Consider the following 25,031-nt stretch of genomic DNA (forward strand, 5'->3'; position numbering starts at 1 on the left):
AAAATTAGAGCGTGGAAGAGAGAGAGAGTGGAGACCTATTTGGAAAAAACCTGTTAACTTATTTCTCAGAATAGACTATTTTTTATGGGATGAAATAGAGAAAATAAAATACTATCATAATTCTTGACCAACTTTGCTGCGCTGTTTGTACATGATTAATCCATTATTGCACAATAATTTTTCCGCAGTATTTTCCTTGCAAAATTAGCAGTCTGTTAAGTTGCTTAACCCACCTTAGTTTATATTAGTTTAAGTCTGACTCAGCTTAAAGTCAACTTGTATTTCCAACAAAATAAAAGCGTCTTACTATAATTGCAGGCATCATTCCAAGATACTTTGAGAAATGTAACACCCATTACAGAATGATCGCATGCATTAAAGTTTACAACCAAATATTTCATTTATTGACATACTCATTTTTATATGCTTAGAGTTCGCAAGTATTCTATTTTTAACAATATGGGAGCAAATCTTGTTTTTTTCTTCTGATTTTTCAAAGTAAATCTTCGGTTTAAATATCTTTACTTCCCCTCAGATTGTTTATATGTCCAATCTTTCTGGGTGGTGGTAGAGATGGCAGCTGTCTTGATGGGGAATGTTGTTAAAAGTCACACTGACAACCCCCGAGCTGGACCAACCCCTGGCTGGTGCCTTATTCCCATGACCACACACAGACACGGGCAGAGGTCTCAATCCATGACGCATTTAATCTGCTGGTCGTACACTAATACAGTTTAGAGTGATGAAGTGGGGCTTTACAGGTCTGCCATCTTCACTTTTGCACATGATTTGTGTCTCTCTCTCTTTGTCTTTTATCTCCATCCAACAATCACAAGATCAGTAACTCTTGTCCCGGGAATGGGTTAATGATTCTTCCCTATAACACAGCAGATAAAACAGAATGATGTTTTGATGTAAATATGTTAATTTTATTTACAAACCAAATTAACAGACACTGCAGGGAACATGGGTGCAAACAGGGAGGCTGAAAGCAATAATGGGCCTTAAAAGTCATCACCGCTGACTAAACGAAACAGAGGAAGCACAAAATAAAGGGTTAAGATAACGGCTTCAGTGGGGGGAACAGCCAGAAAACAAACCAAGGGAAGAGCGTGGAGAAATGAGGGGCGAGCCGCAAAAAAATGCTTCAGTCGTGATACATTTTGAAGATACAGCTTTTGATGACGACCATGTATCTGTCCCACACAGCCTGATGTCTGAGGGGCAGAAAGGAGAGACAGAAAGAGAGCAAACTATAAGTAAATGAAGCAAGAGGTACTGTAAGATTCATGACAAACTGTAATTGTGAAATCTGGGTGAAGAGATTAAATCAGGCAAACTTTGTGTAATGGGGGTGTCTATGTTTCTTTTTATGAATATCTCTTTGTTAAGCATGTAGTGGTGCAGGGCTGTGTAAACCCTTAACTACATTCCAGAGTGTTTGCATGAGAAACAAGGTAACTACAGTTTAAGAAATCAGGGGCGAGATAGGGTGACACCCACTGGTAGAACTGAGACGGCAATATTAGAGAGGATTTTAACATACAACTTTAGGATTGAGCAGCGTTAATGACTGCCAAAATGTATATAATATTCAGTCTATTGGTTAGTTTTCTCAAATAGATCTACAAAATCCAGTTTTTTTAGTATGGGTCACCCCCTTGGGAATTGATAACACTCTACTTGAAAAGCTTTACAAAATAAAAGCACATTAACTCACTTGAATGTGTCAAGTATGTGTGCAGAGTTGTTGTAGTGAGTGAGGTAGAGTCTCATGTCTGCAGCTGTCCATCGGTCTGAACGACATGGCTCAATAAACTGGGGGGGAAAAAGGAGGGGAGGTGAGGTTACATCACACCGTCTCAAAGGCTGACTTTAAAACTAGCCTCAGAAAAAAAGGTTGAATGATCTTCCTTTGCTTAAAACACCTGGATAACTCAAGTACACACCTTCTCTACAAGATCAATGAAGAAATCTCTGACATCTTTTGTGTTGGTTAACTTTGCAGCAATGTTGACAAGGCCTCTGGAAAGATTCTACAAGAAGAAGAAAATAATTATATTACTTTCATTGTAGAAGTTGGTGACATTTTACATTTTGGATATTATCGAGGTGTATCACCTTGAAATTAGCCTCCATCTCATTAAAAGCTTTAGTCTTTCCTCTGAGTGCTGTACACACCAGACTGAACAGAGATGAGAGAAAGGAAAAAGAGAAATTGTCAATAAGAGAGTGTGGATTAAATTGTAATTAAAGGCTAGTAAAAAGTTCAGTAATTAGCAAAAATTTGTGTTTCTGTTACCTTTTGTGTTGATCCAGCAGATCTTTGTCAGTGATTAAAACCTTCAGTTCTTTCAGCTCTTGTAAAAACTCTTTATCGAGATCCACATCCATGTCTTCCACCATGTTATCTACAAAGCAAACTCGAGTCAGACACTGTCAAATCCGTTCAAAGGATGTTTTGAACTATTATCCTTGCTTATTATTTTTGTTGGAATTATTATCCAACTCTGCCTAACCCAATTAAAAATGTTAACTTTACTAATTGGTAACTTAAGTTAAATTCATCTTCATTCTAATGAGGATCTGCAAAACCTGAAGGTGAAACCTCTGGTGGTCAGTGGGCCTCACTGAAGGATGCAATGCTCCAAATGTTCCTTATTGTATAATAACCAACATCAACAGCATACCTTTTGTTCTTATGTGAGAAATTTATTTTAAGCCCTTTGTATATTTTGTCTCACAGTTTCCAATGTTTTTTTTCTGTTTTTGTTGTTCTTGGATTCACCACTAATGTTTTATCTATTTGTAAGCCTCAAACTAAGACACAATAAGATAGTTCAAGATTAGAGATTCATATGTCACATAGCTGATTTAAATGTTATACATGTCCCTTACATCTCAGATAAAAATGGCATCAAACGGCCAAAGGAAACAAGACAAATGGCTCACCAACAGCCCCAACGGTCCAGTTGCTGATAAGCTGCCCAGCACAGAAAGCAAAGTCCTGGAATGTGAGATATTGCAGCTTTCTTTTTCCCGTCTCAAAGCGATGGTTGGCAAAAAAAACAATGGCAGCATAATCCCTGAAATAAGCAGAAGACGCATTATTGGAGCTAACAAAAAGAACTAGTTAAACAAAATAGAAACCCATGTAGTAATTCATCATAAAAACTACAACAAAACACAACTGAAGCAATACCAATGCTTTGGAAAATAAATATTGTACTCTGCTCTTCACACAGACTACCTTCCAAGCTTGTCAGAAAGAAGGAAGTGGTGACGTATGTTCTCCACCAGGGGTCCCTTTAGCTCTTCCACAACTTTAAAAACACGTTTGAAGTTGTCAAACTGAAATTAAAACACAATGCAGGAGACTTATAAAACCTGCACAAAAAAATATATTAGACAATAAAAGATGTTAATATAAAATGTTAAAAAAGTTCCAGAAATTCAGCTTGTCAAATAAAATAAATAAATAAAAAGCAACTACAATAAAGTTAGTTAGTCAATCAAGGCATCGCATACAATAGCCAGTACAAAACTGAAAGTCAGATCAGGACCAGGAACAAATCATGGTAGTTTCACAACTAAAATTAACTTTTAAAACTGCTGCAGACTCCTCAGATACACAGTGAACCCAGACAATTTAAAAACTAGATGAACAGTCGTGGTGTTCAGAATGCTCTAACCTGTCGTCTGCAGCTCTTCAGTGTCACACCTGTCTTGGCACCGATATCATCCAAGTCTTTCTTGGTTCCTTTGGAGAGTTTCTTTCCCAGGACCTCACGGACAAATGCATCATCGAAAGCATAATATCTAAACAAGAAGATAAAAGAGGAAACTTGTAAGTATAATATATTCTCATTTACTATGCCAAGAAACAAAAATAAAGTAGTGGTGTTTAATAACAAATACATGCCATGGTAACATCTGCCTTGACAGGAGAATAACATGTTTCAAGGAAGGGGCATATTCCAAAGATAGAAAAATACATAAATCGTTGATTGTTGACAATGACAGACACTGGAAACATGTCAGATAATTGAAGGAGAATTAATGAGAGCATCATTACTGCACCTCTCTATGAGCATGGCTTGTCGATTAGGTGGGATCTGGAACAGTAGCTGGTTGGCTAGTTTGGATGGACTGTGCAGCAGACGCTCACACATCTGGAAAGTCCTGTACTGGTCCATGGTGTCACTCAGCAGAACATCTGCACTCGCCTCACACTCCTCCATCACTCCTCCTTCCATTCGCACCTTCACTGCATCGTTCACTGTCAGATAAATCATACATGCTTGGTGATCCAACCATGGCTGTAGTTACATGTAACAACACCTACTACTAAAGCTACTGGATAGGTGTGACTTAGTCTATATCGACGATGGTTCATTTAGGGGATAGTTCCGGTGACCGCAGAAGTTCCGCCGGATGTCAATCACTTTCCGCTTTCCCTGGGTTAACTTTAAACACCGATCGGATCGAGCAGCATTAGCCGGAACCTCTCAGCAATGTTACAGGCTGAAAATGGCAAGATTCAAGGAAAATTTGGATCGTGCACCAAGGCAGGCCTGCTTGGCTCGTTCGGGGAATGGATGTAAAGATTTACAAAGAATGTGTTTACGGCATTTACTCTCTAACTGGGACGTTTTGGGACTGATTGGTGGGGATGTCCTATGGACAAAATACACAAGGCGATCCACTGGTAAGAGCAAATTACATTTAACCATCCAGCTATCCAGCTAATGTATATAGCTCATGTTACTTTGTGAACAGTTAACTTCATTTAATATTGTATGTGGTGTTTTCTTTGCAGAGTACAAATTTTTCATCTAAACAAGTTCCTTCCCGAAACCATTTTAAAGAGCCACACTCGCTGCATCCAGAGCTTAGCGCCACCCAAGACAATTGTGAATGGCTTAAAGAAATGTCAATAAACCAGAGCATGGTTTTCTTCTATCCAGGAATGTTTTGTGGAAGGGCCAGACCTTCCTCCGCAGTGCTGTGGAGATAGGTCTGGCAATGCGAGGCTAGGTGTGAACATAGAGCAGCACTGAATTGCCACTCCATCATTATGTGCAAGATGTTGATGAGAATGCCAAATATGTGTGCAGCTCATTGTAGGTTGCATTATGTGTTTTCCAATTCCAAATCCAATTGTGTGACAGCAATATGTGCTCTTCTTTATTTACAATGTTTTAATCATCTTACTGTACGACCCCTCAGATTTATCTTGTGATCCCTTGGGTGGTCCTGACCCCCACTGCTATTTTTATATGGTGTTTTAACCAAACTCCAGTAAAACCAACACTGTGTGGATATTTGTAAGATAACTCCAACAAACCAGGACTCAATAAAAGCACCCCTACACATCAGTATGTCTCCTGGAGTACATTGTGACCAGAGACCCATAAATCTGTGGTGTGACTAATACCTGTGTATCCATCCAACCAGAGCTGGTAAACCTCCTCATCCATGATAGTGGTGTTACCCACGAACACATCCAGCTCCACTGCCATCTGCGTGGAAGCAAAGAAGTAAAAGCAAGTGTGTCAGGAGTTGTTTAACGTTTGTTTATCTTAAGTAGCCATCAACAATCAGCTGTCAGATTAGCTCAACGCCATTTTAAGTACCAACACACACATTATACCTTGTTTTGAGTGTTGTCCCAACCAGTTTCAAGCACCAAGCTACAATAAAAGCTGAAATGCAAATATACTGTTAAATTCTATTGGAGGAACTTAAATCTTCTTTCCATGGCGTCCTGATTAGCCAACTGACGTCAACGTTACCTCTATTAAAGGCTAGCCTATTATGCTATTAAGCTAGCTACGTCGCAAAGTTTGCAGCTTCAGCGGAGACAAAACTGACAACCAGACAACCAAACGGTAAATTAAGACCAAATTATCAAGACGGCAAAATCAGGTAATTAGCGGACGTGGTTTAAAACACGAACATCTACCAAATGTTAGCATTACTGTATCGCTATGGATGCTCAGTGTCAACAACAGCAGTCATGCTACTCTAACTTCCGGTTTGTTACGTCACAGAAGCAGCATAGACTGTAAAAATAATTAATTAATTAAATATTTTTTTGATTAGCAGATGGCTAAAAACGGTCTTATTATATTTAAAACGAATTAATTTCAATATTTTTTTTAGCCTACCTCTGGCTATGTTGAACTTGTGTTATTCAATGTGTACTGTTGTAGGCTAATGTTCATAAATGTGCATATATTGTTGAAGTGCAGACCAGAGGAAGTGCTCTCACACGCAGTATTTATTGTGCAGTAGCCTACCAATAAAAGACGCAGCTAGTGTGTGTAAACCAAAACCTGCATCCGTGCACACATTTTAATTTATTTTATTACCACATAGCCTATTTCTCAGAATGCATAATGATTTTTGTGGGATTATGTGTTTCCCACAAAATGTAATTTTTTTGTCAAGTAACCTATTTGTGGAAATTATGCTTTTATTTTGAAACTATCATAGCGGTAGAGTCATCTTTGTTCTAGCATCCACTATCCACTTCCAGTACCTCCTCTGTCAGAGCTTCTTCAACATATATCTATGATTATTATTTATCTGCGTTCCTTTTCCGCTTTTGTCGCCTTCGCAACAACACTGAACATTCCAACGTTCTATTATCGCAACAGTGTAGCAACCATTCTGCGTTCGACTGTTGCCATTCAGCTTGTTCCACTGCTTCAGGCACAGTAGAGCTGTGTTCTCTATCACTCTGAGTAGAGCCAGAGCAGATGTCTCTCATCCTTTATGGGTAAAATGTGGCAAGAGACTAATAACGCCCATAAATTATAAATAATAATAATATTTATTGATAAAACTAGAAAGTGTTACGAGAAGGTTTTTTTCTGACCAGTGAATACGGTGCAGGCCCAAATTGCTGAAACAATTTAACAGAACATGAATCAATAAAAGGTCTGATGGACAGCGTTTTGTAGGTTACTAAATGAAATTGATTTTAATTAGGGATAATGTATTAATAATACAGTAATTTGTCAGACCTCCAGTAGTTGGGCCTATAGGAAGCATGTTAAACAGTTTCATCATATTTGCTGAATTGATAGGACTAGCCTACCTCAGGTTGTTTTATTGGGGCCTACTCTGAACGTATAGGTCGTTACCGGATTGACCCTATTGGCAAAACCAGAGTCACATCCCCGAGTGCTCCTGATGCATATTTCTTGCCAGCTGTAGCCTACCCTTAAGTGACGGACGGTGAGATGCAAGGAGATCACTCACACACAATAGGCCTACCATTAATTTTAAGTAAGAAGCAGCGCATTTGTCAGCCGGTCAGTTGCCCGTTGTTGATCTTTGCCCTCCAATTTTTGCTCTTAATTAGTTATTTTAAAATGTTTTCAGATCAGAAATAGGCCTCTGTGTGAGCACCAGGCCCTCGTGCTTTAGCTGCGTGTACACACTCTGCTCTCTTTTCCTCCGGCGATTAATCTTAATAAATCCCTGCAAATCCCTCAACTCGCCCTCCCTTTCTGTGTTTCTGCATGTGTCCTTCAAAATCACAACATAAGGGAAAACATGTCGTTTTGTCGGATCTCTCACTGCACATCAATACTCTCATTTCTAACCCCACATGACACCCTGATTCCATTCCCAGCTCCCCCTTGCACGGTTAACACCCTACATTGTTATGGCCTCAATGAAACAATGGAGGTGGGACAGAGAGCGGAAGGATGTGGCTGAATGCCTCAGCATAAACCCATGGAAAAAAAAGCCTGCAGTCACACCCGCCAGTGTTCATTGAAAAGAAAGGAGTAGGCCTACATCCAGGAGTCACTCATGATATCTGCATTGTACTGTACATCTTTCTTTGTAGTGAACTCCAAGCATTTAGAGACTATTCAGACATCTTTCATGTTTTGCAAACACTTGGCGATAGCCAAGATCTGGAAATGTCTTCAGTTTTGAGGATAAGGCCATTCAAATGAACAGAACCCCCACCCCCACCCCAGAGGAAGTGGCTCCACACAGGCCTTACTCATTCCCTGTTTGGATTGTGCTTATCCATGTTGTTTCTGTTTCAAGGCATGATAAAGGTAAAAGTATGTTTTTGAATCCAAATGGGGGCGCACACGTTCCTCACCGAGAGAGCACATGGAGCAGATCTTAACCCATAATCATAATCTAATCATAATGTAGCTGAGATGGCCAGAGTCTGTTACTGGATCACTGAGCTGGTCGATTCTATGTTGCCTTTTACTATCATGCCATAAGTATGGTATGCGACTAGCCACTGTAAACCTCAGAGGAAACCACAAATAGGCTATGTCTGATTACTGTCGAACCGAAGTGTCAAGGCAGCAGTCATCATAAAAAGTGAAAAATCACCCAAAATAAAACCAGTGTTGTTGAGGAACATGATTGCACTGAAACCCGAGGAAGACACCGTCAATAAAAGTAAACACTGCGTGAAGTAACAAATCTACATTGTAGTTAAATACAATAGTGTCACTTCTTTTATTAAAATGTAACGAGTCAATAGTTTTATTTTGAAGGCTGCAAAGACTGACTTTCGGTAATTCTCCAACTTGACACGCAGCCGTGAAAGTGGCGGAGGCGGACATTGTTGTGGTAACAGTCCAGCCCCAGTGGATGAGCAGAGATGATGCACTTATTTTGAACGGATAAAGGGCGAGATCGAGATTGGATTTTGATTTATTTTGTTTGTTTTTTTATCTAAAGAATTAATCGTTTGTAAAAAAAAAAATAATAATAATAAAAAAAGCTGCTGCACCGTACCGTACGGGCTCATCCTCCAGCTAACGGGGAACAGTGTTCATTCAGCCAAGGCGATCGGAGCACAGCCTGACGAGACGATGCCAGCGACGTAAAATCTCAACATCTGCTGGGTGTGTATCCGAGGCTGCTGGATTAAGCCTCCGTGGATCGACCGGGCCTTTGTACATACAGTAGGCTACAGAAGAGTCCACGGGGCGGCTTTTGCCTTCAAAATACTGCGAGCGGAGGTAAAATAAGGACAGTTGGAGGCCTTTGGAGAACACAGCCTGCTGTTGAGAAGATGACAGATTGACATTAATGGAGGTTTGCGCTGCATTTTCATACACGACCTCATTAAGGCATCTTCCACGGAGAACAGACACTGGGTTCAGCACAAATTAGGACTCAAGTCCATCTAAAGAAAGCCCTCTAAATAAAGAAATCACATGTTTATGCAATGATTTGGCCTCCGGTGATTGCATAGGCTACATGACATCTGGAAAACACTGTATGCAGAGGAAGAGGATGTGATGACTGTGTTGAGCATTGAAGCATCCAGCTACATCTCAGCGCTTTTAATATATTCTCAGGTACCCTAGGTGTAGGTGTTTAATAAAAAAAATGGGCAGCGAAGGTGAGATAATAAATAGAGAGCTGTCAAAGATGTCTGACGAGGATTTGCTGGCGTGCTCCAAAGAGGAGCTGGTGAGCCGGCTGCGTAAAGAGGAGTCGGAGAAAATCTCAGCTCTCATCCAGCGAGGACGGCTGATAAAAGAGGTAAATAAACAGCTGCAGGGACACCTCCTTGAAATCAGGGAACTGAAAGTCATCAACCAGCGCCTGCAGGAGGAAAACGGGGAGCTGCGGGACCTGTGCTGCTTCCTGGACGACGACCGGCTCAAAGTGAAGAAGCTGGCCAGGGAATGGCAGCTGTTTGGGCATCATGCAGCTAAAGTGATGCGGGAGGACCTGGGCGGTTACTTGAAAAAGCTCGCCGACCTGGAGCGCATGCAGGACGGGCTGGTGAAGGAGAATTTAGACCTGAAGGAGCTGTGCCTGGTCCTGGAGGAGGAGTGTGTCAGCAGGAGTGACTCCAGCCCCGGAGGGTCCACTGAGCTCAACCTGCCCTGCATGGTGGCCCGGGACCTGGGGGACGGAAGCTCCAGCACAGGCAGCGTGGGAAGCCCAGACCAGCTCCACCTGGTGTGCTCACCTGATGACTGATGGCAGGTTTATGTCAGCAGTCAGGGCTTCTCCGATTCAAATAAGGAATCTGTAGACTAGGTGTGATGTGTTTGACAGAACTGAGACACAGAAGCTTTGTCAGACAAATCAATTTGGTGCAAAGCATTAGGGCTTTCTGAATGCTGCAACTATGTGTGTCACTAGGTTTTGACTTGACAAAGAATCCGCCACTATAGACATTTTCAGGACTTTACAAAGACATTTAATAGATGTTTGCTAGATGAAAATGTATCTAAATTTTACAGTGTTTTTTCTAATGACTGCTCTGTTTTGGAGAATTCTCTTTTTTCAGTGGTCTGTTGTTGAAAAAAAAGAAAAAAGAAATGGGACCAAAATGGTGGGTCACATATATAAATTTATCTCATGCACTGGACTAGCCTACACTGGTAGAAGCCTTTTTTCTATTGCACTGGACAGTGCTACCATGGATCTTTAAATCATAGATCTAAAGATTCATTTCAATCCAGTTTTGAGCCATATTTAGTCCACTGAATTCCAATAGCACTGAAGTAGATGAGTTGTGATAAAAGAAAAATGAAACTATTTGATATTTGCTTTTGCTAGATGCCCAATAATGTGTAATATTTTATGCACTCTCTTCCTCAGGACAGGATTGGAGTGCCATATGTGCATGATGATTGTCACAATTTGTACAGGCCTGTTAACTAGTCTGATGTGAAGGCCCTTCAGGTTTACTGTATAGGTGGGGCTGCTGTGCATAATGTGCAAGAGCCGGGGCAGAGCCAGCACACGTGTTAAGGTTTTGGATCAGACATGATCGATGTCCTTGGACCTCACTCAGAGCTGAACAAGCTAGAACAAGTTCTGTCACTTTTTTTTTTTTTTTTAATCCAACTGGAAACTCTTTGTATCAAACTGGAAGGTCTACAAGTTTTAATGATTTATATTATTTTTAAACCAAGCTGTTTAAATTCACTTCTATTACATTTTTTTATTACTTTGTTGTTGATGTTCAATTAGCATATCACAGAGTTTGTTTAAGTTGGCAACCGTCAGCTTTGTCTTCTGTAACTCATGCTTTGTATTTACCCCGTAACATTAGGGATATTCTTAACTTTGACCCTTCTTTATCTTGATTTATCTGTATTAACTAGCATTACTAACCGATTTCAGTTTAAATCATAGATAATGCACATGGATTAGAAAAGATTTATTTTGTCGTTGGCTGTTTATTGGTGGGCTATGCTCGTAGTGCATTGAAGAGCTTTAAATACAGTGGGTATGACACTTTGTGCTGCTGTTCTGACCTTTCTTTGCGTGTTTGACTTTGCAGAAATGAACATTTACACATTTACATGATGCAGAATGAAGGATTGATTTCTGCATTTGTTTTGACCTTCGTGTCTGAACCAACTGCACTTGATTGATGTTCCCGTCATGTCACACAGACTGACTTTATGGATGTTCATCAGTTTTATTTTTGGATCCCTATTTGCACTGTCTGGAGAGTTGAAGAGAGCAGTAATGCTTTTAGCCACTTAGTGATGCACAGACAGCCTTTGGCAGCAGCATACACACTGATTTTCTTCTCCCTCATGCTCTCGAGCTCTCAATCTGACTCTCATTCCATCTCTAGTTCTCTCTCTAACCCCATTTTACCGCAGCAATCTAATGCCCTCTGAGCCATGTATGTATTAGCAAGAGATTTGCTTCATTTTTGGGAAATGGAGTAACAGTAACACAGTGTTCACAGTTGAGGGGTATAGAGCAGTCATAAGAGTGTGTCAATATATATTGCAGTCATCCAACCCTTTGACTAAGTGACACTAAAAGGGTTGATTATTTTCATTATAAGTTATTTTCTTCATTAGTCGTTTTATGTATAAAATCTTAAAAAAATGGGAAAGAAATACGGCCATTGTAATTTCCCAGGGTCAAAGGTTATGTCTTCAAATTGCTTGTTTTTTCCCCCAACCATCAGTCCAAAACACAAAGATATTCAGTTTACAATTAAACAAAGGCAATTCCTCACATTGAAGAAGCTGCAACCAAAAAATATTTAGCTTTATTTTTTGTCGATTAAATGCCAAAAAAAATAATCAGTCAGTCCTACAGTATTAATGTTTCAGTTTGGGTTATTCTGGTGTCTCGGCGTTCACAAACATTTTTTTACAGTTTAAATGATTTATGCTCAATTGAATTTGATTAATGTGTTGTTTTTAAGATGCATTTCAGTCTAATCATATCCTCCTGTTTGTTTTTAATAACAATAAGAATAATATTACACCGTCACAAATTTCACATTGTTATGAACCTTTGCTCTTTATTGTCTGTGAAGTAGTACAGCTTTGACAAAAGATCAAAGTAAGGCACTGCCCACCAAAACAGTTCATTTGTCAGAGACAATAAAAATGTTAACAGCAATATATTACACTCTTAAAAAATAAATATGTGATGATATAATCTATATTAACTCCTACGGCCCAGCCTTAGTGGTCAATAATTTGCATAGACAATATTAGGATTCTTAAAATATTCATAAAAAATAAAGACAATTTATTTATAAGTACTGTATTTCCCTTGGTGAGGACATTTATAAAGTGTTACATAACATGACAATGTAACAAAGTCATTAAATGAAATATTATACTGAATTAACGGTATAAATATATTATTTGATGGAGTTATCAGTTAGTTTTAGAAAGCTTGTAGAATTCTATAATTCTGCATGCAATGCTTTCATAATCAACCTCAAACATACTCATTCTACTTGATAGGTTTCAAAATGAGGAATATAAAAACTTTATATTATATCAATACTAAAAAGAGTGTAACATTCATATCCTTATAGTGCCACTAATTTGCATATTATCTAAGTAAAGAATCAACTTTCTAAAGAGAAGAAATGAAGCAGATGCACGCAGCTCCTTTTGAAATGGTTATCATCATCTTCATTTCTTTCATGTTTCCCACAGATTCTTTTGATCACACATGATGAAATGAGCATTAGTGTATTTCCAGGATGACATGGCCGTCAATCACAGAGTGAGGATGGTTGGGGAGTGCAGGGAGTGATCCGATTGGTCTCCACTGCTGCTGCTACGGCGATGAGCTATCCCACAGGGCTCTGGGGCTTGAGACTGGTTGATGTTTCCCTGATGTGTTGTAGCATGGGATGTGATGGAGGCGCTGGTGTCTAAAGAAGCAGAGGGGTAGGTGAAAACCATACCAGCCGTGAAGGATGTGAGAACCGGGGTGTGGAGAGACTCTGATTCAGTGGCAACAGCAGATCCAGTCGATTTCACAGGGTTGGTGGTGATGGTTATCTTTGGTTTAGGCTTCTCCATCTTTCTTGGTAGTTTGGTTGAGGGTCCAGGTCTGCTGAAATCCTGTGGCTCAAGTTTAATGCCTCCCAAAGAGGAATTTGATGGATTTGTGTCTGAATCCGAATCTGATTCCTCTATTTTACAAATGGGACGGTGAGCCTCCAGGACCAGCTCAAGCTTTTCTTTCTCCTTTTCTAATTTAGCTATTTCCTTCTGTAAATTGGACTTTTCATCCTCCAGTTGGTCAGTCTCCTACACCAGGGGAAAGCAGAGAAAGACAGACATATGTTAATTCATATATATTGTAAGTATTAATGTTATGACAAATGTACAATGTTCACTCACATTTTGCAGTGTGTCTGTCAGCTCCCGGCGGCGATTGCGACATTTTGCTGCTGCCAGTTTATTCCGCTCCCTTCTTACTCTACGTCTCTCTATCTCCTCCTGGGATAACTTTGATGAGAGAGAGAAGAATAAAGTTTAAAATACATAAAATAGGTTAACCTGACAGGTTAAAACTCTAAACCCCATTTAATGTCTTAAATTAGATTGTGAAACTTTCTTGCTTTGGTCAACAAACTCAAACTATCAAATGTATGGGGTGACGTGTTGGGAGGCCACCATAGACTACATGACAAATGAGAAATACTACCACCATGTGTGTGCACTGAGTCATCACAGTAATGGCGGTTGAATGATTTTGAAATGTCTGCTTTAGTACCTTTGTAACACCCTAACTCTGACTTCATCCAGCACCCTACTGAATAATTGCTGTTGATCCAATATTTCCCGCCCTTTCAGGGTGATGAGTCACGCTCAGACCCCAGCAGTGACTCAGGTGTGAGTCACAGAACATGACTTGCCCTGTGAGTCACATGACAGTCTACTTCCTGTACCATGAAATTACAACTTCAAGAACAAAACTGCAACGAGGATGTGTGCAAAGGTGCGCCAATGGCAAAACCAAAAAAACCAATGTAGTGGTGAAGGTTAAAGTTCCGTTGAACTGGGTCACTTTAACATCTATGATATCTTGTTTTGACACATAACATTGCTGTGCTAACAAAAAGCAGATCTTTGCATCATTTCACTGAGTCAACATCGACTCATAGTAAACACCATTAAAGAACATTAACAGTGTGTTTGTCTCTGAAGAGCAAATTTTCCTTTTTTTAAACTTATTTAAATAATGTATTAAATTAAATCTCTTTATCTTACCCTATGTCTAAATGGATTCATCTGACATGTACTGTAAGTCTTTAGAAAATGACACAGAGAGTATTTACAGGATATTACACACTAGTTACACAGAAATGATTGAGTTACTGTCCACATCTCACTATCTGCATCCCCTCTAGGGAAAATATGACTCCCAAGAGAGCTTTTTTATCTTCTCTCAGGTTGACAAATCTCACTTTTCAAACAGCAATCCACAATCCACAATTACCAGTGTCTATATCACTATACCAGTTCATATATGTTCATCAAGTTTCAGACTCTGTGATTTAAGGACAACTTTCTTACATGTTCATCATTCCTGCGCCTTGTTGAAGCAGTAGTGTTTGCAGCTGCTCTTATGACCCCTGGTCTGAGAAAATGGGAAGGTGGTGGACCCAGAGGCCGGGCCCCTGAGAAGGTTGGGTAGGGAGGTACTGGAGATTGTGAAGGGCCCGATGGATGCATGAGGGAGGGCTGGACCAACCACTGCAGGTCCTGGTTGGTTGTGATGGCATTGAGGCTTGGTACAAACTGACTGCTGCCAGCCATTGTAAACTTCTGGAAGAATAGATTAAAAAGAAAAATGTGGAAAAAGTTAGTTGAAGTAGGCTACTGTAATGGGATCAATAACAAACGCATGGTTTCTGAGGTCTAGTTCAAATTCATTAAAATAAAACTGAACATAACTAATGATGAAGATTATCATGTTTGTTAATATATGTTGAGTTTGACTTATTACATACAGTATAAGGCCTATAACTACACAAAAATGACACATGATGTGACATTAACAGCATTACAGGTGTAGTACTTTAATGAAGCTTGAAATTCACAACTTTTTAAAACTTTTACAGTTTAGTTTACATTCTTTTTTTTTTACCGATTTTACCTCAAACTGCCTGGGATAACCTGTAGCTTAGTTTAATGAGAGTACCAACCTGCTCCTGCTCTGTGGTTGAAGTGCTGGTGCTTCCCTGGGGGTTTGACCCAGAGACGCTGCCTGTGTACGCCGGATTGCCTCTCCCTTGACTCCCAAAGTTTCGATACATCCTTTCTGTTTAAATGAAAAGAAGACTTAATCCAGCGGAGGCTTCAGTAAAAAGTCTTCAGGTCCCACGAAAGTACTTTCAGATGAATCTCGTGTGTCAATTCAAACTCTGGGTAAACCCACTTTATTGCGGTAAATCGGTCAAATCGGTCGAGTCCAAATGGGTATGTCTTCAAGGGGGAACAAGAAACAAAATATTGCCTCGCTTTTTTTCAAGTTGCCTTAAATCTTCCAAAAACGACTTTCAGTACATCCTCTCGTCCTTAGTCATACATGTAAAAGCCAAAGTCTGGGAATGATTGTGAGGTTGTAAATTTGTAAAGCGGCACTATAGGATCACCACGCCCCTCTGTATTTACGGGTTGTCTGGAACCTCGCACGGATCAACCAGGCATAGGACGTCATTGACCATATATGGTGAGAGTTTCCTCCTCGGAGTAGCACACGGGATTCCTCACACAGAAACTACTACTACAATTTCCTACTTCAGTGGAAGTACAGTCACTTGCATAATATACTTGGGCAAAGTAAAAAGTAAAAAAAGTATGGTTACATAAATTGTACTTTACTGTAAATATACCTTTATTTTATTTTACCTTTTTGTCTATACAGATAAGAACACTATTTGATGTGATCATTACAATTCCAACAAGCAAAATTAATAGAATAACACTTGACTCGTTTTAACAAGTTTATCACTATTTAACTTAATGAAATTACAAAATAAAAGCAGATTTATTTTATTCTCGTTGGCCATTGGTGTTTTTTTTATTTAGGCTATAGCTATTTTTTCACATACTTGTGTAGGCTTACAAAACAGTCCTGTTTATTCTACCTTTATTTGTTCAGCTTTGTTGTCCTGTTCTTAGCTGCATGTCCATTTCTGTCTATTTCTGTTTAAGTCATTGTCATGTCATTGAGAGCAATGTAAAACACCACAGTTACATTCCTCATACTTGTCCAATAAAGGATATTCTGATTAGTTTTCTCTTTATCACCACAAATAAGCACACTGTTTTTTCCATTTCCAATGCTTATGGGGAGTTTGTTTATGATTTTATACTGTTTGGTTGTTTGCTGTTTGTTTGTGATTTAAGTAGGCCTATACTATTTAAATAATAAGTAGTAAGTAAATTCTCATGTCAAATTACTGAATTTAAATTTAAATGTAAAACATCAGGGTTTTAATGAATATCATTAACTTAATATTAGGCTAATTAATTTTATCAATTTCAAGTTAAGTTAACTTAGAACCACAAAAATCTTGAAATTATGAAAACATTTGTATTCATTAATTAATTAATGAATTAAAAGTAAAACTTACTAATATGTTAACATGAAATTGTGGACTTACAAATATACTTCCAAAAGTATAAATACTTTTACATAACAAAAGTAAACCATTTCCACCTATTCTTTCTTTCCCCATAGCTGTCAGGACTGAGAGTTACTCTTATGACGAGAAAAACAGACATGAATTTCAAGGTTGCATATGAGCTACAGGATCACTTATGAAATAGATTTTAAAGTGTGGGTAAAGCTGGTGCATGTGCCTAATTCTGTTGAGATTTTTGGCAGTCACTCTCACTTTACAAACCACATCAATGTGCATGCATGCCTGTGGAGATGAGTCAGTGCATCGCCACAAAGCTGCTCAATTATACCACCATCCGTTTCAACGACTGTTTTTTACTCGCAAGCACAATATAGCACCTAGTAAAGATTCAAAAACTGCATGCTGTAGATTTGGGAAGCTTAGTCTGTCACAACAGCTGCTGACCTTGCAGTCCCTAAGGACAGAGTTCCCGGCAAGGGATGATTTCTCCTAGCTGCTGATGCACCAGTGTCTCACATTACTGCTAATTCTTCTCATAGGAATAAGGATTGTCAATTGTTTAAATTTAATTGCAAAGACAGTTTGTCCTTTTTTGGGGAGGAAAAAGAAAAAGAAAAATTTGCAGATTAATGATCTTCATCTACATAGAAATTTTTTTATGTGGTTGATGGTTACATATCAAGGGAAAATGGGGTAAAGGTGAGTGTCAGATGACTAAAGCTTCAGGAATGCAATGATGCCACACTTGAAATGTCTCTAATTGTGACATGTCCCGACATGTTGGCCACCTTCCCCTGATTACACCGTCATTCATCCACCAGCTGTTTCTTTCATGTCTTATTTGATAAGGAAATGTCTGCTCATCAGAGACCATTTTGGTGAATACATTTTTCTTTTTCTTTTTTTAAGTTTAACTTTAAGTTTTAAAGTTTATGTATATTTTCAAGTTAGGGTGTGAGTAAGTTGTTATTTTTTGTTTAACTCCACATTTTTTTCCTACAAAAGTTAACAATTTTCTAGAGGGGATAAAGGAAGTTTAGATTCCATTACCAGTTACTCACCATAAAAAAACTCCCCACAACCCACTTACGCAGTCATCCCACTTAATGTGCTTCACATCATAACAGCATCCTCATGCCACACACACACACTTAAATGTATTTGTTTTAGTGGGTGTTAAAATTCACAGATTGTCAATTCATATTTAAGATTATCTTAATGTGATTGTACTGTACTTTTGCACATGCCTGTACAAAGACAGTTCTGATTGTGTAGCTCATGGTTGATGTAATGGTAATGTTCATATACTGTATGTATGTCAAGTCTACTAGTAATACTATCAATTAATAATCAATTTAATTAAATTGGAATAATACGGTGAATAATATTAAATTACTATAATCCAAATACTGTAAATGGTGTGGGAAATATTATATAATATATAAATTTGTGTCAGCTTGGCATTAAAATCTTTAAAGTAGATGCATTAGCAGTAAAATGTACTCATAGAAGTAAAAGTCATTCTGAAGAACTGTCCATTACAGTAGAGGTGGTAAAAGTGCAAATCCTTAAAAGTATAATACATCAATATAGTAAGTAAAACTATTGAAGTATTAGCAACCAAATGTTAAGTAAAAGTGAAAGTAGCACTATCCAGATGGAGCTCATTGTATAACTGCATTATATAGACTACTGTTTAATAGTTTTAAGTTTTATATACTCATCATGTTTTTTTAAAAATATATTTTATATATATATACACCATTGACTTTCATGCAGTAAAACCAGGGCAGCTTTCAATTCCGGCCGGGGTGTGGTTAGGGGCGTGATAGGGCTTGGATAGGGTGGAGTTTGAATCCCGCTCAGGGCGTGGCTAACAGTGTGTCCTTCAGCAGGACCCTTAGGGGTTGAATCCCAAAATGGAGCTGTATAACATTAACACACATGACTCTTTTATTAAGAGGAAGACGACAATCGCACAAGTTAACATGAAGTGTGGCATATACCAAGGTGATGCTCTGTCCCTGAGTGACTATGAGTGTGACATTGACTTACTGATCCACATCACAAGGCTCTACAGCAATTACATCGGATTAGATAAATGTGGTCGGATGGTATCAAAGAGAGGTAAGATGGTTACAAATGTAGGGGTGGAACTACCAGGAAGCAACATAGCTGATGTTCAGGACAGCTACAAATACCTTGGAATACCACAGGCAAATGGAATCCATGAGGAGGCTGCAAGGCAGTCGGCCACAGCCAAGTACCTAAACAGAGTAAGGCAGATCCTGAACTGAAGAGCCAGCTGAATGGTAAGAACAAGGTCCGAGCCATCAACATATTTGCACTGCCAGTCATTAGATACCCAGCTGGTATAATAACCTGGACAAAGGATAAGATAGAAGCCACTGATATCAAGATAAGAAAGCTCCTCACAATGCATAGAGGGTTTCACCCCAAGTCCAGCACCCTAAGTCTATACCAAGCAAGGGAAGGATGGTGGTCGAGGACTAGGAGGAGCGTCAGAGCCACTATCCAGGACGAAACAACAAAGAACCAGGAGTAGCCTACATCAGGAAGATGGACCCAAGTGATAACCTGCTAAGTGAATATCTCAGGCAGCAGAAACCCGGTGATGAGGAGGCAGGGGGGAGGAGGAACCATCATGGAAAGACAAGCCCCTGCAGGGCATGTACCAACGACAGTTAGAAGAAGTGGCTGATATTGAGAAATCATACCAGTGGCTGGAAAAGACTGGTCTGAAAGATAGCACATAGGCACTAATCATGGCAGCACAAGAACAAGCTCTGAGCACAAGATCAATAGAGCCCGGGGTCTACCATACCAGACAGGACCTAAGGTGCAGGCTGTGTAACGATGCCCGAGACAGTCCAACACATAACAACGGGGTGTAAAATGCAGGCAGGTACGGCACACCTGAAACGCCATAACCAAGTGGCTGGCATAGTGTAGAGGAACATCTGTGCAGATTATGGGCTGGAAGTCCCAAGGTTAAAATGGGAGGCACCTCCAAAGGTGGCAGAGAATGACAGTCCTAAGATCCTGTGGGACTTCCAGACTGATAAATGGGTGATGGATATCGTGGTGGTCGACAAACAGCAGAAGAAGGTAGTATGATAGATGTAGCAATCCCAAGCGACAGCAACATCAAGAAGAAGAAACACGAGAAGCTTGAAAAATACCAAGGGCTTAGAGAGGAGCTAGAATATGTGGTAAGTGAAGGCAATAGTGGTACCAGTGGTTATCGGAGCACTTGGGGCTATAACCCCCAAAGTGGGAAAGTGGCTCCAGCAAATTCCAGGAACAACATTTGAGATCTCTGTCCAGAAGAGCGCAGTCCTAGGAACAGCTAAGATACTGCACAGAATCCTCAGTCTCCCAGGCCTCTGGTAGAGGACCAAAGCTTGAAGGAAGAGGACCGCCCAGGATGGGGCGAGTGGGGAATTTGATATATTTGTACAATATTTTAGGTAAATATTGTACATATGTGTAGGCTACACATAAAGTTGGCCTACAATATTTACCTAAAATATAGTGGAGTGAAAAGAAAAAAACACAACTAAGTAGAGTAGCCTACTTTAAATGTAGGCTACTTGATGTTTTACTTTTTTAAATCTATCTGGACTTCATCCATTAATCTGTAATGATAAAAATGGCGTAGGTGGTCTTTTTATGAAAAAATAGGTGGCTCCTTAAAGTTGAAATGTAACTTTACCTGCTATCCCAAACAGACAGTTAAACATCGATATTAGGAAACAGTAAGGAAAGTAAGATTTACACACTTCGCTCTGTGCATTGGTAGCCTGTGTACTTTCATGGTTTGTGTACTAACATCGTTTTCTGCCACGCAGGCACACTGAAGTCAACCAACCGCAGTGGATCATGGGTGGGATCCGCCGAGCCAGTCTGGTAGCCACGTAGCTAGCTGTGCAGGTAAGTGCTCTTCTGCCCGTTATTTAGCTACTTCATGATCAGAACATTATCCATCAGACAAACTGCGTGGACATTTGAAATGCCACTGTTGAATACGTGTTTATCACCTGTGCGGCTGCACCGAGTTTTTAAAATATGATGTTATTAACTTAGCTCGTCTAGCTAGGTAGCTAGCATTAACTGGTAACGTTAGCAGCAGTGGTACACGTTTTATAATACGTTTATACGTAGGTTAGATAGCATAAATAGTGTTGCAAGCTAGCGTCTTACTGATGTCATGTAACGTTACCTAATTTAAAGCTATCAGTGTAAGCTGTGGTATAACACCACAGTGTTTTAATCAGCTAGCTCTCTGACCAAATATAAATCAATGTAGCGTTAGCTAACTAACCAATGTTAAGCGTTCAATAAAATAAAATGTAACGTTAGCTAACGTGTCAATGTTTTTTTTAAGCTAACGTCAGTGAACGTCATAATGGACTTGCCACATCAGGGGTACCGAGCAAGTAAGTGGAAAATGAATCACCGTGTTTTACCATAACTTATCCTTTCTGTAAAACCTTGCAAAATATCCGCCCATAGTTTTTCTACTTCCTATTTTCTTACTAGAGCTAGACACAGAGCTCAACAAACTGCTGTCAAGACTGGTGATCTAACTAACGTTACACTCAAGTATCCCAGTTTATTAGGTACACCTAAGTGAAACTAATGCAGTCTTATATACCAGTACTTGAATAAATTACCTGCATTCGGGTTATAATGTTTACCCTAGTTGATATAAATGGGGTGGACAAAATATTAGAGACACCAGTCAGTACAATCAGAATCAGCTTTAATGGCCTAGTAAGTGTGAACCGTGAATATACAAGGATGTGACTGCAGCTTTTTGTTTCTCTCAAAGTACCTACACAGAAATAGACATATGGCTAAAAACAAGGTTAACATAAATATTTGACTACAATGTACAGATATAAGTTTGTACATATGTAAACAAACCGCACGATTAAGATTTTACTGTGAACAATAAGACAATACAATTTAACAGCACCACAAACTACAGCCTCCAAACATGTTGCAGTTCACTATGGACACAATTATACATTTATGAACCGGAGTATACAAAAGAATAACTTTTGCAGAGGGAGACTTCAGTGGAAAGGAAAGGGCTGTCCTACGGCAAGGTAAAGTGGTGAAAATATTCTAAATATAGCGTACACCTTAACTGATTTGTTTTTTTTTTAGGCGGTTAAAATACGCTTTTGCACCTGGCTTCGTCCACATTAGTTAATTGCTTTGCTTCGGTATCGGTACTCTGGTCTGTTTCTCCAAACTGGGGACATGCCGACTACCATGTGATGTAGGTAGTACACTGACTATGGATAAGTACCTCATACAACCCAACTTCAAAAGATCAGAACTATCCATTTAACAATGTCCTCATGTTATCTTGTTCATCAGAGTATTGTTTCTCTCTTACTTGGGGAAATACTTTATATGGTTGGAATGTCTTAAGTGATTAAACAATAGGGTGGATTTCAGTGTATGTTTATATTTGATAATGTGGCTAATAAGCTTGTTATTCCATGAAATATCAACAATGTCACTTTAATATAAATTCAAATGCCCTCCATTTACTCCGTTGTGTCCATCTTTTCCACAGCTAAACCGAGAGCTCGTGCAGCTCCCCCCACAGCAGATTCTGTCCTGTTTGATGACACCAGCTCTGCAGCACCAGCAATGAACAGTCAAGGATACTATACTCCTGGGTACAATATGGCAGGACCCTCAAATAACATGCAAGGAGGTGCTGGACCTGACCTGTTTGCTGACCCAATGGCCAACGCTGCAATGATGTATGGCTCCTCATTAGCCAACCAAGGAAAAGATATGGTGAACAAAGAGGTAAGGAAATGCCATGATATGTATGGGGTTCCTTAAGATATGATCTGCTACTGTATGCGGGGATGGTAACGTATAAAAAAGGTCAAGGCCTAGATTGGGCAATTGGCACAACTTTAAAGCAACACTAGAGAACTTTTCCTGCTTCTGTCCCCCTACAGGTTTAAAGCAGAATTGTCCATTACACTTTAAACCTCTCACAAAAATGTGTCTTGTGTGATTCAATCACAAGTTAACAGACCCATACACACTTTTACCAGGTTTTGAAGTTTTTCAATTTTCTTTACAGCTGTAATATACAACAATTTTCTTTACAGCTGTGAAAAATCAAACGTTTTCCTTCATGCAAGTTTTTTATGCCATTTAATATAATTTTTGTCCCAGAAATTGACTTTTAAGAAGTTCATTATTTGAAGTTTTTCAAGCTAGAGAAACACACGGATGTGTTCTTTCATTGACATGGTCACTCTCCAGAAGCAGTCTAATACATTTCTGCTTTTCAGCTACTCTCCAATGCACTTTGCCTAATATTAGTCACACCAAGAGCTTTTCACAATTTAATTAACTTTAATGTCTAAGATGTGGCATTGTTAGTGGACAGGTTTTTAATCAAGCAGACCATTTTCTGGTACGCTTTCTAATATATAATAATATTTGATAAATTTCCACACCCAGAAATGTATAGCCTGTGGTTAGCACATAATTAAACCTGATGTTGTTCTACTGGTTTGGTAACTTTGATACACAGGTGGATGTTCAGGTGCGAAGTGATGCACATTCTTGAGGGCAGCCACAGTCTTCTTTAAAGGTCCCATATTGTAAAAAGTGAGATTTCCATATCTTTAAAAAAAAATAATAAAGCAGGTTGCGGTGCTATATAAATACTGTAAAAGTATCAAAACGCTCAATCCAGAAAGATATGCACACAGACTTCCGTACAGTTGTGATGTCACAACTACGCTTAAACGGAGCGTTTTAGACAGGGTGAATACAGGTATGTTCAGACAGACAGTATGAGGAAAATAATGTGTTTTTTTTTTTTTACATTAAAGCATATTAACATTTGAAACCCAAAACACAAGTATGAAACTGAATACTGAAATATGTCCCCTTTTAAAATGACTATGAATCAACTGTATTTATTAACTTTGACACTCTTCATCTGTCAATTTAATGTTTGCCCTTCCTTTGCCTTTCAGATCAGCAGATTCATGTCTGTGAACAAGCTGAAATACTTCTTTGCCGTCGACACAAGATATGTATTGAAGAAACTTATGATCCTCATGTTCCCTTACACACATCAGGTAATCAGTGCCATTCATCCAATCAGACTTTGTCCTACATCCACGTACAGGACTACACAAAACATTTTAATAGCGTGCATAACCTGCTTGATAGTTTTCCCTGGTGTCATATTTTCACCAACTTATCCCATTTTAACCATGCAAACAAGATAATCAGCCACTTAATCACACCTTCAACTTTATTTATGAACATCTGAATGCTGTGATTGCCAGTGCTGTTATAAAAACACACTGTATACACCAAGTACACAACTTATTGAGATTGTAAATTATATCAGCACTCCAAACATTCTGTGCCCTGATGATGTACGAACTGTACAGAGTGCAAACTCACCTTACAAGACCAGGGACACAAAACAGCCGTCTAAAGAGGCACCTATCCTAATGTACTTTTCCAACACTGTTATTTTGTGTTAAGTGTAAAACTTTACTCAGTATTTACTCCATTCTTAATTAAAATCTACTACCTCTGATACTCCTAATTTATCATTGAGCTTTAATCTTATCACATGTCAATTAACTTTTTTTAATATAGTTAGTCTAAACCAATTTTTTGATCATGTAAGCTAAGTAGTAGACCTTTCAGGTGGAAAAAAAAGGCATAATTTGCATATAACACTATTAGACTGCAGGGTGATTCATACTGTACTTGTGTGTTCTTGGTAGGATTGGGAAGTACGTTACCATAGGGACACTCCACTGACTCCAAGACAGGATGTGAATGCACCGGATCTTTACATACCGAGTAAGTTTTCTATAAATACAGTATTATCAATAGCAGAGCATTGTGTGATGCCTGTATAATGTATTAAGTGTACGTTTTCTCTTTTAAGCAATGGCTTTCATTACCTACATTTTACTTGCTGGAATGGCCCTCGGCATTCAAAAAAACGGTGAGCTATTATTCCTTATCTAAATTTACTTTATGACTCACATTAAATATTTTTTGAATCCATTAAGTTAATAAGGAGTGT

General features: G+C 39.0%; 4 protein-coding genes across 5 annotated transcripts in view; 2 read left to right on the plus strand and 2 right to left on the minus strand.

The window, feature by feature from the left end:
- Positions 1–905: 905 nt before the first annotated feature.
- fibpa (fibroblast growth factor (acidic) intracellular binding protein a) lies at positions 906–6,040 on the minus strand. Its single transcript, XM_028589649.1, has 11 exons — positions 5,654–6,040; positions 5,438–5,522; positions 4,081–4,279; positions 3,693–3,819; positions 3,251–3,351; positions 2,953–3,086; positions 2,303–2,411; positions 2,122–2,185; positions 1,950–2,036; positions 1,721–1,818; positions 906–1,217 (listed from the first exon to the last, which is right to left on the minus strand). The coding sequence occupies exons 2-11, from the start codon at positions 5,520–5,522 to the stop codon at positions 1,148–1,150; spliced, it is 1,074 nt and encodes a 357-aa protein (XP_028445450.1). The 5' UTR covers positions 5,654–6,040; the 3' UTR covers positions 906–1,147.
- A 2,722-nt stretch (positions 6,041–8,762) lies between these two features.
- On the plus strand, positions 8,763–11,262 carry ccdc85b (coiled-coil domain containing 85B). Its single transcript, XM_028589729.1, has one exon. The coding sequence runs from the start codon at positions 9,388–9,390 to the stop codon at positions 9,988–9,990; it is 603 nt and encodes a 200-aa protein (XP_028445530.1). The 5' UTR covers positions 8,763–9,387; the 3' UTR covers positions 9,991–11,262.
- A 1,012-nt stretch (positions 11,263–12,274) lies between these two features.
- On the minus strand, positions 12,275–15,897 carry fosl1a (FOS like 1, AP-1 transcription factor subunit a). Of its 2 annotated transcripts, none has more exons than XM_028589700.1 (4): positions 15,455–15,897; positions 14,823–15,071; positions 13,644–13,751; positions 12,275–13,550 (listed from the first exon to the last, which is right to left on the minus strand). In XM_028589700.1, exons 1-4 carry the CDS (start codon positions 15,563–15,565, stop codon positions 13,011–13,013), a joined length of 1,008 nt encoding a protein of 335 aa, XP_028445501.1. In that variant the 5' UTR covers positions 15,566–15,897; the 3' UTR covers positions 12,275–13,010. The 2 variants fall into 2 exon arrangements, with proteins under 2 accessions (XP_028445501.1, XP_028445500.1); XM_028589699.1 differs by having other exon boundaries at positions 14,823–15,074.
- A 4,684-nt stretch (positions 15,898–20,581) lies between these two features.
- yif1a (Yip1 interacting factor homolog A (S. cerevisiae)) overlaps positions 20,582–25,031 on the plus strand; it is an 8,931-nt gene continuing 4,481 nt past the window's right edge. Inside the window, 8 exon segments of the mRNA XM_028589289.1 lie at positions 20,582–20,688; positions 20,773–20,854; positions 21,309–21,360; positions 22,515–22,756; positions 23,953–24,057; positions 24,724–24,802; positions 24,891–24,950; positions 25,029–25,031. The exon segment at positions 25,029–25,031 is cut by the window's right edge and continues 175 nt beyond it. Of these exon segments, the coding sequence (XP_028445090.1) occupies positions 21,330–21,360; positions 22,515–22,756; positions 23,953–24,057; positions 24,724–24,802; positions 24,891–24,950; positions 25,029–25,031 (520 nt within the window). The 5' untranslated portion in view covers positions 20,582–20,688; positions 20,773–20,854; positions 21,309–21,329.

The sequence above is a fragment of the Perca flavescens genome, chromosome 10 (assembly GCF_004354835.1).
Source record: "Perca flavescens isolate YP-PL-M2 chromosome 10, PFLA_1.0, whole genome shotgun sequence".
Taxonomy (NCBI): Eukaryota; Metazoa; Chordata; class Actinopteri; order Perciformes; family Percidae; genus Perca; species Perca flavescens.